We start from the raw sequence: 13,790 nt of genomic DNA, 5'->3' as shown, positions 1-13,790 counted from the left end.
CTACGCCAGGGTGCGCTGTGTGTTATGTCAGGCTTTGATGATAGTGTAGACTACAAAGGAAGTGCAAAGAGAATACCGAGCACGCGGCACAGACCGTGCACGGTGTGGTGCCAACCCATCACGTTGAAAAAGTGTACTTTTCAGAAGCAGTTTTTACATTTCAGTAATGTAAAGACCAGGGATCCTCTTGAAAGGAATTGCTGTTATGCCCATCAACTCATCTAGCTAAAAAGGTCAAAATATAAACGAAACCATTACTTTCAACAATTTGTGTCAAAGGATTTCACGGTAATTGTCTAAAAATAAACTGGAACCAGTGTTATTATTAACTGTCGAAAGGCTTCAGATAAAAAAATATAGAAGTATTGTACACAGACATTACCACGGCGGAACCCTTCCACGGGTTCATGTTTCTCTTACGGCTAATACAGTGCGGGCCGTTAGCTCGTCGACATGCGCCATTGAAAACAAACGTACAAGATACGGCGGGTATTGCCGCTTTCCTTCATTTGTATTCTACCCCATTAGAAACCTTAATTCGTCTTTAGCAAACGTTCGACATTTTTGCGGACAATGGAAACTATATTAGAACAACAGCGTCGCTATCACGAAGAGAAAGAGAGGCTAATGGATGCTAAAACTAAAGAAATGTTACACAAGAAGTCGACGGTGAGTGGTGCCACTTAAGGCTAGCTTTAGCATTGTTACGCTTGGTCGTGAATCCCAGAAACCCTGAAATTAACATTTTTCTGTGTGTTTTTTTCCAACTCTCGTTTCAGCTGCGTGAACAAATAAATTCTGACCATCGAACAAGAGCGATGTTGGATGTAAGTAAGAGTTTGGACTCATTTAAAACTGCTCTCACCAACTGGCTAATAGTATTTGCTGGAAATTCAACGAATAACTAACCTTTCATAAAACCCCAGTTACAATTTTGTAAACGTGCAAAGAACAATTTATTAGCAGATTTGATGCATTTTCATACATTAATCACAGAAAAGAGGTCAGATAAAGAATGTAATCAGATGTACTGAATGAAGCGGTGTCACAACGAAATGACACTCCAAAAATCTGCCCCAAGTGCATCAGAGGTCATTAAAACTAGGTGTAAAATATAAATGGTTAAAACCTGACTTCAGAGACGCACATTGGAGACAAAGAATCACTTTTGATAATTAGCAACTTTTCACTGTTAATGGTCAACACTGGTAAAAAGGTATCTGTGCTTCTTCTTGCAGAGGTATATGGAAGTGAGCGCAAATCTCAGAGACCTGTATGAAGACAAAGATGGGTGAGTGTTTTCTTAGCGAACAGTTATTTCCACTCAAATATAGATATGTTGGCTGGACCTTTGTGCGGTTACAGGAGTGGAGGAACAAACTTTTGAGCGGTTATTTGAAAAGTAGACCAACTAATGGTGTATTCACATGAGAAGCCTGAAAAATCTTGTGACAGTCAGGATGGGGACGTATTTCTAAGTTGCCCTTTCTTACATGTAGCACATGACGGGAGATGGTTAACGTCAGCTCCAATCTCACCACTTCTGGAAATGATGTGAATCTGCTATAGCAGCAGTCCCAACCCCGGGCCTCGGACCGGTACCGGTCCGTGAGTCGTTTGGTACCGGGCCGCGAGAGTCGAGGCTCAGGTGTGAAATGTATGGTTTTCAGGGTTTTTATCGGTTTTCAGCGTTATTTTGTTATCGTTTTTATCGTTAACTCGGTTTTCCTGGGTCTTTTCACGTGTGTTATGAATAAAGCTTCTTTTTTTCGGTACCGGCACTAGTTTTATTTTGTTGTATTTATCCGCGACACCTTATTGCCGGTCCGTGAAAATATTGTCGGGCATAAACCGGTCTGTGGCGCAAGGTTGGGGACCGCTATGCTATAGGGCTGTTCAATATAACGATATATATCGGATGACGATATAAAAACATCTATCGTTTCATTTTACGCTATCGTTTGTTTCGTGGTGTCGCAAAATAAGCTGTTTACGGCAATATTTTTTCATTATTTTGATGGTCACTGTAGTGGCTATATTAATTTCTTAAAGTTCTCTCTTTCTCTTATATTTAATATAACCACACTACAGACAGACAAGCAACTGTTTTTATCCGTTGTCGTTAGCAACAACGACGGTGAAACCACCTCGTGTCCGCTTGTTTATTTTCCACATAAACCTTTCACAATAAAGCTCAAGATCCTGTTGAGACTTTTCAAAATAAACTGAATTACATGAAAGAGTATGCAGAGTGTTTATGGATGAGAGTCACCAGGTGCTAAAAAATAAACCTTAGACTCAAACGTTAGAACAGGCTTTTCCCCGCAGCACGCCGTGTGATAAATACTCACAAAGAAAACGGCGGCCGTTACAACCTATGTCTAAAAATGTATAGTTTCATGCATCGGTTAAAACACTCGACTCCAAGTACACAACCCCAAGCTGGAAACACTTCCCGGAAGTCGAGCTGCCAGAGATTGACAGAATTTACAGAAAATGTTAAATTTTAGTGATTTATATCGTTATCGGGACGATAGATGTCTTAATATCGGGATATGAGATTTTGGTCATATCGCACAGCCCTAATCTGCTAGACTATTGCCTGCTCTACTGTGGCATTGTTGTTGTTCTCTAACTTGGGATTCACACACACACGGGTTTATTCACCAATCTAGTAGCAAATCACTCAGAAACACGACAGCTAGATGACAATAAGAAATACTTTATTTATCCCATATTTCTCAAGTTTTGTTGGTGCAGGAGTTTAAATGATGAGGAAATAATAGTAATATCACAAAATGCCCCTCTGTCACACACAGGAGACCCATCGTCAATGAGAATAGCGCTACACCAAACCAATTGTGTGCCTCTTCTAGACAGGTTGCAGTAAGCAGCACAGAGGAGCCGGCTACTGCAGCTGGGCATAGCAGTATGTTAGGCATGTGAGCAGGATAGAAGACCAAATGACACCAAATTGTGAAGACAAATGTGAGCTGTAGCATTACTGAAGACACCTGAAAGGACATGCCCAGGGCTCACAAGATGAGGACACTGTTGGAAAAGACGGGTCCAAAGAAATATTCTGGAGATATTGTGGTTATTTAAAGTCTGATAAAGAATCGGAGTAGCAAACCGTGTCAAAGGCATATTTCCATAAAGGCACATAACCAGGGGTGCACATAAGTGGTCCGCAGGTGCGCATTCGCTGTCAAAATAAAAGACGCGCACTGGATAAGAAGTTGCAACGCGCGTTTGCGTACATAAGATTTTCTGGAGGAGGACAGACATTTGTTTAGAACTCTTAAAGATGTCGAAGAAGCTCCTTTAAGCAATTACTTTGGTGTTCCTCCACCTCCAAAGAAATGTCAGAAGGATTCCGAACCGCAAAAGAAGAGCGTATTCTCGGAAAAGTGGTTGCAGGAGGTGAGCTGGCTTCAAACAAATGATGAACACACAGAGATGTGGTGCAGAATATGCCGTGGAAATCCCACTCGAGCGGACAAAAACAGTGCCTTTTATATGTACGCAAACGCACGTTGCAACTTCTTATCCGGTGCGCGTCTTTTATTTTGACAGTGAATGCGCACCTGCGGACCACTTATGTGCACCCCTGCATATAACACCTCAAATCGTTTTTACTAGGGCTGGGTTTAAAAAATCAATTTCCCAATTCAAATCGATTTGAGCTTGAATAAAGTGATATCGATTCATTAAATCCTGAATCGATTTTTAAATATAAATGTAATTTGTCGGAAACACCAGAACTTCAGCTTAAAGCTCACAAAACTATTTAAACAACCACCAAACAGCTAAAACGGAAAATGAGAGCAGGTACATGGATCCCACCAAAGACGTAAACACAGAGCGTGGATCGTTCACCCGACGGCACATACACAGACACGCCGTCGGGGCTAAAAGCAGACAGCTCACAGATTCTGAAGCTGCAAGTTTCGTCACTCTGACCAAAATTCACTGAACAAGCAGCAAAAGAAGATCAAAACTACGCTTCACGCCTAAGTTAGATAGGTAAAATAGATTAAGATAAGCCTAAGTTTTTCAGAGGGTGGTCGAGATTATTCATGGTGGATAACAGTGTGTTCACGACCTCTCCAGCATCAGGTGTCCAGTTTGTAGCCGACCACAGAGCCAGCATTCCTAATCGGTCTGTTCAGTCTGTGTCACGATGCTGCTTCCCCAGCACACCACAGCAAAATAATGTGCTTGCAACAACTGAAGCATCTGAGCCTGCATGTTTTATATTTGCTCATTCTTCTTGTACACGCTAGGGCTGCTACAAACGATTATTTTGATAGTTGACTAGTCACCGATTTTTTTTTTTTTTTTAATCGACTAATCAGACCATGTGTCCATTGGACGTAAAATGTACAGCTTATTGCACCGGCATGCATCTGCTCTTATATAACTATTATTATGAAATGTTTAAGGTATGTGCTAACTAAAAATAAAGAGCAGATGGTAGTTTATTAAACTTTTAATGAAATTTGCAGATTGTCTCGGTGGAGTTTCATAAACTCGGCCGTCTGCTTCTTGCTTTCTAAAATATAACAGGACACCGGAGTAAACTCTCGACCGTCTCACAATTCTGTTTAATCAGTTTTCTGTTTGACGTTTATTCAGCTGTGTAAAAACTATAACTTTAATCTCAACTAAACTAGGGCTGCCACAAACGATTATTTTGATAGTCGACTAGTCACCGATTATTTTTGCGATTAGTCGACTAATCAGATCATGCATCCATTGGACGTAAAATGTACACCTGAAAATATGTTAAACGTTTATTTTGTGACCCAGAAAGAATAATAATTGTAATATTAAAACTAACTAGCTGCCGCCATTGTTGACAACTGCGCTGGGCCGCGCTATGAATTCTGGAACACAGTTTCTTCTTCTTCGGGGTTTAACGGCAGCTGGCATCCTTGTACATGCAGTGCTGCCATCTTCTGTTTCAGTCCGTTATTACACTCTTAAATACTACTACTTATTCCTGCGTCTTTTGGGATCTTACAAAGCTTCAAACGACGCGTCGACTATTAAATTAGTCGTCGACGATTTTAATAGTCGACGTAATCGTGACTAGTCGACTAATCGTGGCAGCCCTAAACTAAACCGATTTACTCAGGAACAAATAAAACACTGAAAAAAGCCAAACAATATCATTTTTAAGTTATCTGAGTGACTTATATATCATGTTTAACCTGAGTAGTAAAAGACTGCGGGGGGTTTAAAAACGATGCGCTGGGAGTGTGCTGTTTTTCGCCGGCTCTAGTGAGCCTTGAACCCCAGTTAGCTATCGAGCTGGTGGGTAACAGACGTCTCCGAAAACGGAGCGCTTTTGAAAATATGTGATGTCTTGAAAAATCAAGCAGATATTTGAAGTTTACACAGCTACATTCTCGGCTGAAAATATGTTAAATGTTTATTTTGCGACTCAGAAAGAATAATAAGAGTAATATTAAAACTAACTAGCTGCCGCCATTGTTGGAAACTGGAATTGGCTGGGCTGCGCTATGAATTCTGGGATAGGTTGGGCCACGAGGATACACCCGACCCATCCTTCAAGTCTGAGGAAATGAACAGGGTTTTAATAGTTTTGCAATTTTCATTAGTTTTTATTTTTATTTAGTTTTGACTTCAGATTTTCAATTTTATATCAGTTTTGTTTGCTAGTTTAGTTTAGTTTTTATTTTTTGAAAATCCTTAGTTTCAGTTTAGTTTTGATTAGTTTTAGTTTCAGTTTAGTTTTAGTCGTGTTTGCAATAATTAAGTGTAACAAAATCTCAGTTTCATCATATCAGTCATGCTCTTCTGCTTAGCCTTGGGTATGTTGGATGTTGGTGTTCCAGCTACCATACCCTGCACCCTGGACAGGTCGCCAGTCTGTCGCAGAGCTAACACGCAGAGACAGACAACTCACATTCCCACCTATGGGGAACCTATGGGTTCTTTAAAAAAAATAAATAAATTAGGGCAGATGAACAACCATTGATACCAGGCAACTATAAAAGATGTATCTTGGCCCCAATGACACCATTAACTCTTGCAGCACCGGGTGTTCGTAATTTTGGTTCAAGTGAATTGCTAAACGTTTTGAAGGCAATTGACTCACACAGTTGTGTAGATATCCCAGTCTCAATAAACATATTCACCAACGCTTCCTCCCGCTTGTGATGTTCCTGCAAATAGACCAACCAGCAGCCATCAGGTCGCTGTTGGAAGCACTGCATTAATGTTTTTTGTGGAGTTGTCTCGGGATGCATCACGCTGCTTTGCTGGTGTTAGCTTCTGTTTCTGGGGATGAGGGTTGGGCGTGCTCCCTTACCTTCTCAAGGTAAGCTAGGTTAGCCTTCTTGTACGATCTTTTCAAGTGCACTTTAAGGTTTGTGGGATTTTCTTCCCTTTAGAAATGTCCCGCATAATTTGTCTCTTTCCACTACAAGACACTTGCTTTATCTAAAACACAATCATATTCAAAGTAATACGAAATCGGACTGTGGCGATTTCTCCCGACTTTTGCTAACGTGATTCTGCGTGGGACGGAGCAGCAACACAGACGACTCGACTAACGTACTGCCACCTGCTGGCATAATGAGACACAGCAAGAAAAAAACCTGGAAACTACACTTCATTTTCACCCTTGACTATTGTATGACACACACACATCAACGAAAACTAAACACATTTTCGCTATAAATTCAGTTAATTTTAGTTAGTTTTGTGAACACTCATTACAGTTTTAGTTTTCCGTTTTTTGCAAGGTCTTGTTTTTATTTTTATTTCCGTTAACGAAAATGTTTTTTCACTTCTAGTTTTCATTATTTCGTTAGTTTTCGTTAACGATAATAACCTTGGAAATGAAGGATGCATTTGTCGGCTGCATTTGGAGGAGTCTTCGAATTTGGACAGCCTTTGTCACCTGGCTGTGACATAATCGGCCTACAAATGCGGCCTCCGATGGATGCAGCCTCTGAATTTGGACACAGCTACGGTACCGGAGACTGCTTCTTCTTTGGGGTTTAACGGCAGCTGGCATCCTTGTACATGCAGTGCTGCCATCTTCTGTTTTTAGTCCATTATTACACTGTTAAATCCTACTACATATTCCTGCGTCCTTTGGATCTTACAAAGCTTCAAACGACGCGTCGACTATTAAATTAGTTGTTGACGATTTTGATAGTCGACGTAATCGTGACTAGTCAACTAATCGTGGCAGCCCTAGTACACGCCCTCTGTTGGTCTTCCACTTCAGCCTGTTGTAAATAGAATCGGGTCCTTTTCTCCTCGACCACATCAAGATCCTCTCCAAGGACAGACATGGGTCGTGTAGCTGTTCTCTTCCCTCTGAAGTCAGTCACTATCTCTCTGGTCTTATTCACATTCAGAAGCAGAGTCTACAGAATCCTCCACTTCTGCTCATTACTAATACATCCAACCACTGCAGGATGTTCAGAGTATTTTTGTAGGTGGGATGTCTGAGGTGCACATGGTGAACATGGAGGCAGCACAGCTGCTGTATTGCACATCACCAAATCAGACAGAGCCCTGGTCAGTCTCATATACTGCATCCTGTCAGTCAGGTAGTTGGTGGATGTGTTTACTGACATTTGTGTAGCTTCTCTTTCAGCAACAGTGGCTGAATTGTGTTAAATGCGATGCTCTCCACGCCGCTGTTACAGTCTAGATGGAAGTATGAGCTCTGCAGCATGTAGATGATTGCATCATTCAAAGATTCGGTCTGTCTACTGAAGAGAAATGTTTACTTAGCAAAAGAAGGCAGAAATCATGTGGCAGCTTATGTCTGATGCCTCTGATTGGCTGAACACAAAAGCAAGACTTCCTAGGGTTCATTGTGGAAAACCGACCTTTTCCACAAATCAGTAATATGGCCCATCAGGATACTCTTCCACTTAAGCTGCTTTTGAATTTAAACTCTGGACAATATGAGGAGAAGCGCTTATACAGGACAAAAGGACTCTGCCTGTGAAGTCTGCAGTTACACTGTTCTCACATGAGTGCAGTAGGACCGTACACAGAGTTTGTAATAGACAGCTGTCTGAGTAAAGATGGTTAAGAGTTTGGTCAGTATGCCTCTCCCCGTGCACCTCCATTGGCTCTTGTCTTGAAAAGTTCAGGGGTTAATGCATGAGTGCTGCTTTAGAAAAACCAACTGTCCTGATAACTTCCTCTTGTTCTTCTCGTGTTCCTGGATTATTTCTCTGACAGAATGAGGAGAGACGAACTTGCAGCCATCTCAGGACCAAATGAGTTTGCAGAGTTCTACAACAGACTCAAACAGATAAAGGAGTTCCACCGAAAGCATCCAAATGAAGTATTTATTCTTTTGATTCCAAATGGTCAACTGAAAGCGTACATCAGGTCTTTGAAACTGATTTCTGTTGTCCTTCCTGCAGATTTCCATCCCCATGTCTGCAGAGTTTGAGGAGCTGATGAAGGCCAGAGATAACCCCAGCGAGGAGGCTCAGAGTGAGTGTGGTTCAAACAACACGTGCTTGTTCTGAGTCGAGAACAAACCGTGCACGACATGCAAATCCCACAGAACAGAAGCTAGAGGAACAAATGCTTCCTGACTATTTAATTTGTTGCAACAACAAAAATGGGATCTAATGAGGAAACTCATAGGAAGCAGCTACACTGCATTAAGTAACACTTTGTTGATCAGCAGATCAGTGTTGTTAGATTTTTTTTCTGCACAAGTCTGTTTGAAATCTGCAGTTGAAATAAAAACACAGCAATCTACTTTGGAGAAGTTACACTGAAGACGATTAGAGCAGCTGATTACTGACAGTACAGTTTCTCTTTTAATTCTAATTGTAGTAAATTTATGCCGTTTGGTGGCCATCCTGTTTGTGAAGGCTCTGGTTTCTAAATGAGCCTGAATGAATGAATGACATTTTTACCAATACATTCTTTTAATTTTACAGACCCACACAGTAACCAACAAGTTATAAAGTTTGATTTCATTTTGTAACAGCTGAGGAACAATCAGGACGTGGTCAAAATTAGGATTAATAATCAGATGTTTGGAGATGTGAATACTGACCGTGTCCTTTTCCCAGATAAACGCGACATGGTCAACATGTAGTAGTAGCAGCAGACTGTCATTATTAGAATCTGTTTCATCGCCTAGCACTTTTTTTTTTTACTGTTCTTGGCTTAGTTTACTGGATAACTATAAATGCAAATATCTGTTTGATAATGTATTTTGATTGATGAATGGCGCCTCCTTTATCTGTAAAACCTTGACAGCTGTGCCTGGACTGAAGTCACTTGAAATAATAAGGAAATTCCTCCACTTGTCTATTTAATTTCCTACATTTGATCGATTGTATTAGAGTTGAAAACAAGCTGGGCTGTTCGTAAACCTGCACAGTAGACCTGTGTCATGCAAAAGCACAATAGTTCATAGTATTTGTGCAGCACTGGAAGTGCAGAAGAGCACTTTGTAAACCTCACAAATATGATATTAATAATAATGGATTGGATTTATATTAGCGCTTTTCAAGGCACCCAAAGCGCTTTACAATGCCATTATTCATTCACTCTCACATTCACACACTGGTGGAGGCAAGCTACTGTTGTAGCCACAGCTGCCCTGGGGCAGACTGACAGAGGCGAGGCTGCCATATCGTGCCATGGGCCCCTCTGGCCAACACCAGTAGGCGGTGGGTGAAGTGTCTTGCCCAAGGACACAACGACCAGGGATCGAACCGGCGACCTTCCGGTTACAGATGCGCTTCCCAACCCCCTGAGCCACGGTCGCTCAGGGGGTTGTGGAAGAAGTTTGAACCCATTGGTAGGCTTCACTACTACTAAACTTGGTATTTTAGTAGTCGTAGTTATTGTAGGGTCTTACAATATAAAGACATGGACGCCCACAAATTCATGCATCACTTTGAGGTTTGGCTGTATGGTGTGGTCCACAGTGGATGTGAGTCATTTCTGTGTTATATGGTAGAAAAGCCGGGTTTTAAGCAGCTGGTTGAAAAGCTTTACCCAAGATCCCCGGTGTTATTATGCAACAGTGTGGTGCATGCTCCTGTTAAGTTAATGTAGTTACTGTTAAGCTTAAGTGTTGAGCAGCATTAACGTTTGTAGGGAGACATTTCTCTGGCTACTTTTGTTCTTGGGTCAAATTAGGAAATGTGATCGATGCCGGAGCTCATTGGAAAAGAAGGATGCAAAGCACCGATCATCTGCTTATGCTAATCAATTCTGCTGCGAGATTCAATAAAATATTCCGTTACCATCACTGTCACCACTAACAGAGAGCTGTAGGTCTTTGTTTCCATCTCACAGCTGTATTAACTGACCTCATGAAAGCATCAACACTTTTTCTTCATTAATGAAAAGGCTAATTTAGACGAAGCACCGGTTGCCTTTGGTTACCAAACACACTTTATTGAATTGAGTGCTCTGCAGTTGCATAACTACACTTAACAGTTATTGTAAGTAACATCTGTGACCTTCATACCCAGGTTTAAAGTGCATGAATGATTTGTGTTTACGTGCTGCAGATATGGTGGATTTCACTGATGAGGAGGGATACGGCCGATACCTCGATCTGCACGACTGCTACCTGAAGTACATCAACTTAAAGGGAGCTGAGGTTAAGATCCTAGAGTAGCCCGTTTATTCTCATTAATAAAGAATAAGCCTCTGAGCCAGGATTTGTCTGACTGCTCTCTGTGCCATGTGTCTGTACAGAAACTGGAGTACATCACTTACCTGTCTTCATTTGACCAGCTGTTCGACATTCCCAAAGACAGGAAAAATGCTGAATACAAAAAGTAAGTCCATGCTGCTTATTCAAGATGTCAGCTTGGAAGTATAACTGCAAAGAATCTGGTTCCTCAGTCACATGTCAGTGTTGCATGCAGAAGTGGAGATGTGGACATGTCCCTTGTGTTGTGCAGGTATCTAGAGATGCTGCTGGAGTACCTGCAGGACTACACAGACCGGGTCAAACCGCTGCTCGACCAGAACGACCTTTATGGCAAAGTTCTGTCAGAGTTTGAGAAGAAATGGGAGAACGGGACCTTTCCAGGCTGGCCTGTAAGTTGTTCTGCTGGGACCAGTGAGAGATGATGGTTAGGTTTTGCGAACTTCTCTGACTTTTTGTTTGTGTTTATTTTCAATCTGACTGTAGAAAGAGACGAGTAGTGCTTTGACACATGCAGGTGCCCATCTGGACCTCTCTGCTTTCTCCTCTTGGGAGGTAAAATCAGTCCTCATTGACATGTAACTGAAGTCAAAGTGTTTTGCATAAATAATGGTTTCATATTTGTTTCACTCTCCGTTTTCCTCTTTGCTGTAGGAGTTGGCCTCTTTGGGTCTGGACAGGTTGAAGTCAGCACTCATGGCTTTGGGACTGAAATGTGGAGGGTAAGATCTAGAAACATATCAGGAACACGGTAATAACTCACTTTGACAGACGTCCTCTCTTTCTACAACATTAAAGGTTGTTTTCATATTCCAAGCAGAATATTACTGGAAAACCAGCTGTATGAGGACAGGGAATCATCTGTGAACTATAGATAACCTCACGCTGTGGCTCCTTAGTATAGTGAGAGCCCCTGTTTGAAACCACAAAGACCATCTGGTGTTCAAAAAACCCAAATGAAATATGCAGAGCCATCTGATGTGGTGACCTCTGAGAGCAAGGCAGCAGATGAAACAAAGCTGCAGAGAGCTGCTGACCCTACATGTCGGCTGGTTTTAACCGATCCCTCTGTGTCTGTGTTCAGGACTCTGGAGGAGAGAGCTCAGAGGCTCTTCAGCACCAAAGGCAAGTCCCTGGAATCACTGGATCCTTCACTGTTTGCCAAGAACCCCAAAGCAAAGGGACCTAAAAAGTAAGTGGGTGTAAAACTGTCCCTCTGATGTCACGTCCTCACGTGTCATCAAAGTGTTCAGTATGTAGTTCTTAATGATTTCCTACCGTCACTCCAACAGAGACACAGAGCGGAACAAGGAAATCGCCTTCCTGGAAGCTCAAGTATACGAATACGTGGAGATCCTTGGGGTGAGTCTGAATATGTTAATGGTGCTGTTGGGGTTCATGTTTCGAGCCAGCTTCATGAGAAAACCACATGTTGATATACTGTGTATGTGGCTACAGGAGCAAAGGCAGCTCACTCATGAGAACGTGCAAAGGAAGCAGGCCAGGACCGGAGAGGAGCGTGAGGAGGAGGAGGAAGAGCAGGTCAGTGAAAGTGAGAGCGAAGACGAAGACAACGAGATCATCTACAACCCCAAGAACCTGCCACTGGGCTGGGACGGCAAGGTAAGGCTACACACACACCTGCAACAGAGTAACCTTACAGTCCTCAGTAACACGCATGTCTGTTTGAAATCTGCATGTGTTAACGTGGGAGTGGGTGTCCATCCACACACACGGCTCAGCCTGTGCTGCTGTTACACTGATAGATCACTTAGAGGACATGCTCTCGCTTTAATGTCACTCAGACACTCAGCTTGCTATTGTTAAATAATATAAGATGTTTCATTGTTGTTTACTTGATTACCCACAGTAACCGTGTCTGTTTGTCACTCCCTGCAGCCAATTCCATACTGGCTCTATAAACTCCACGGCCTGAACATCAACTACAACTGTGAGATCTGTGGAAACTACACTTACAGAGGACCCAAAGCCTTCCAGAGGCACTTTGCAGTATGTTGCTGCTGTTGTTTTCTCGTGGGTTGGCAGTGACTGTGGGACCGTTTAAAGGTTGATGTTGAACTTTCATGTTTTTTTTAAAGGAGTGGAGACACGCTCACGGGATGCGCTGCCTGGGAATCCCCAACACCGCTCACTTTGCCAACGTCACACAGATCGAGGATGCTGTGTCTTGTGAGTTGATTGGACCAGATTCTGAATGCAGCTTATGTTTAGATGTTCATGTATTTATGTGTTTTATGTCAACTGTAGTGTGGGCAAAGCTCAAGTCCCAGAAAGCATCAGAGCGGTGGCAGCCAGACACAGAGGTAACAACACTCAGGACTTATCCAGCAGACATTTGTGTTTTGTTGTAGTGTAGCTGCTAATCGCTTTTGCTGATGTGCTTTTCAGGAAGAGTATGAGGACTCCAGTGGAAATGTGGTCAACAAGAAGACCTACGAGGATCTGAAGAGACAGGGCTTGTTGTAGACGGAGGCTGAAAAACATCAACTCTGAAGAGCTTCCTTTAAAATCTGATATATTTTTTATCACATTTACTCATGTTTCTTCTTTGTAAGCTGTAAAGTTGGTTTTAACACAGCACCACCATTTCTCTTTTCCTTTTCATAACTTTGTAATGTGGCAACCACTTATGATCATAATAAAGTAGAAACCTTTGTCAGCATGCTTGTTCGTCGTGGTCCTTCAACGAAATCACCAGGACAGGACTGAAAATAGTCCCTTACATATTCATATAAAGTCAAAGTGCAAATGTGATAAAAATGAAGTAGATTTAGTTAAGGGTCGAGAGAGAGGGAGATAGATCTATATAAAGATCAGATTGAATCGAGTTTTGCGTACTACAGAAAACATTTGAACATGCATACCACCATATTACAGTTGGATTTAAAGTCTCGTTTGAATACAGCTCAGTTAATTTGAGGTACAAGAATATGGTACAATAACTTGATAGTTTTTGGTGAATCCCTCTGTACTCAACACCTAACATGTTGCTACATGATTTTTGCATTTGTTCTTATCTCTGTGGACGTTCTAAAACTGATAACATCAGCTGAGATTATTCATTCAAAAC

General features: G+C 41.9%; 1 protein-coding gene across 1 annotated transcript; it reads left to right on the top strand.

Moving 5' to 3' along the window:
• The first annotated feature begins 80 nt into the window (after positions 1 to 80).
• Positions 81 to 13,384, top strand: sf3a3 (splicing factor 3a, subunit 3). Its single transcript, XM_019351049.2, has 17 exons — positions 81 to 669; positions 780 to 827; positions 1,239 to 1,291; positions 8,242 to 8,347; positions 8,430 to 8,502; positions 10,554 to 10,645; positions 10,744 to 10,826; positions 10,953 to 11,091; positions 11,186 to 11,254; positions 11,354 to 11,421; positions 11,784 to 11,891; positions 11,992 to 12,061; positions 12,158 to 12,322; positions 12,599 to 12,709; positions 12,799 to 12,889; positions 12,968 to 13,023; positions 13,109 to 13,384. Exons 1-17 carry the CDS (start codon positions 574 to 576, stop codon positions 13,184 to 13,186), a joined length of 1,506 nt encoding a protein of 501 aa, XP_019206594.1. The 5' UTR covers positions 81 to 573; the 3' UTR covers positions 13,187 to 13,384.
• Positions 13,385 to 13,790: the final 406 nt, after the last annotated feature.

The sequence above is a fragment of the Oreochromis niloticus genome, linkage group LG22 (genome assembly GCF_001858045.2).
Source record: "Oreochromis niloticus isolate F11D_XX linkage group LG22, O_niloticus_UMD_NMBU, whole genome shotgun sequence".
Lineage (NCBI taxonomy): Eukaryota > Metazoa > Chordata > Actinopteri > Cichliformes > Cichlidae > Oreochromis > Oreochromis niloticus.
The sequence above is the reverse complement of the archived record's forward strand: the minus strand, read 5'-3'. Positions and strand labels throughout refer to the sequence as shown.

What these genes read in the sequence shown, in the direction of transcription:
- sf3a3 (XM_019351049.2), top strand. Translation starts at nt 574, where the DNA reads ATGGAAACTATATTAGAACAACAGCGTCGCTATCACGAAGAGAAAGAG. An exon ending in TCAACTTAAAGGGAGCTGAG is followed by an intron (nt 10,646 to 10,743) that starts GTTAAGATCCTA and finishes GTGTCTGTACAG; the next exon opens with AAACTGGAGTACATCACTTA. An exon ending in AATACGTGGAGATCCTTGGG is followed by an intron (nt 12,062 to 12,157) that starts GTGAGTCTGAAT and finishes ATGTGGCTACAG; the next exon opens with GAGCAAAGGCAGCTCACTCA.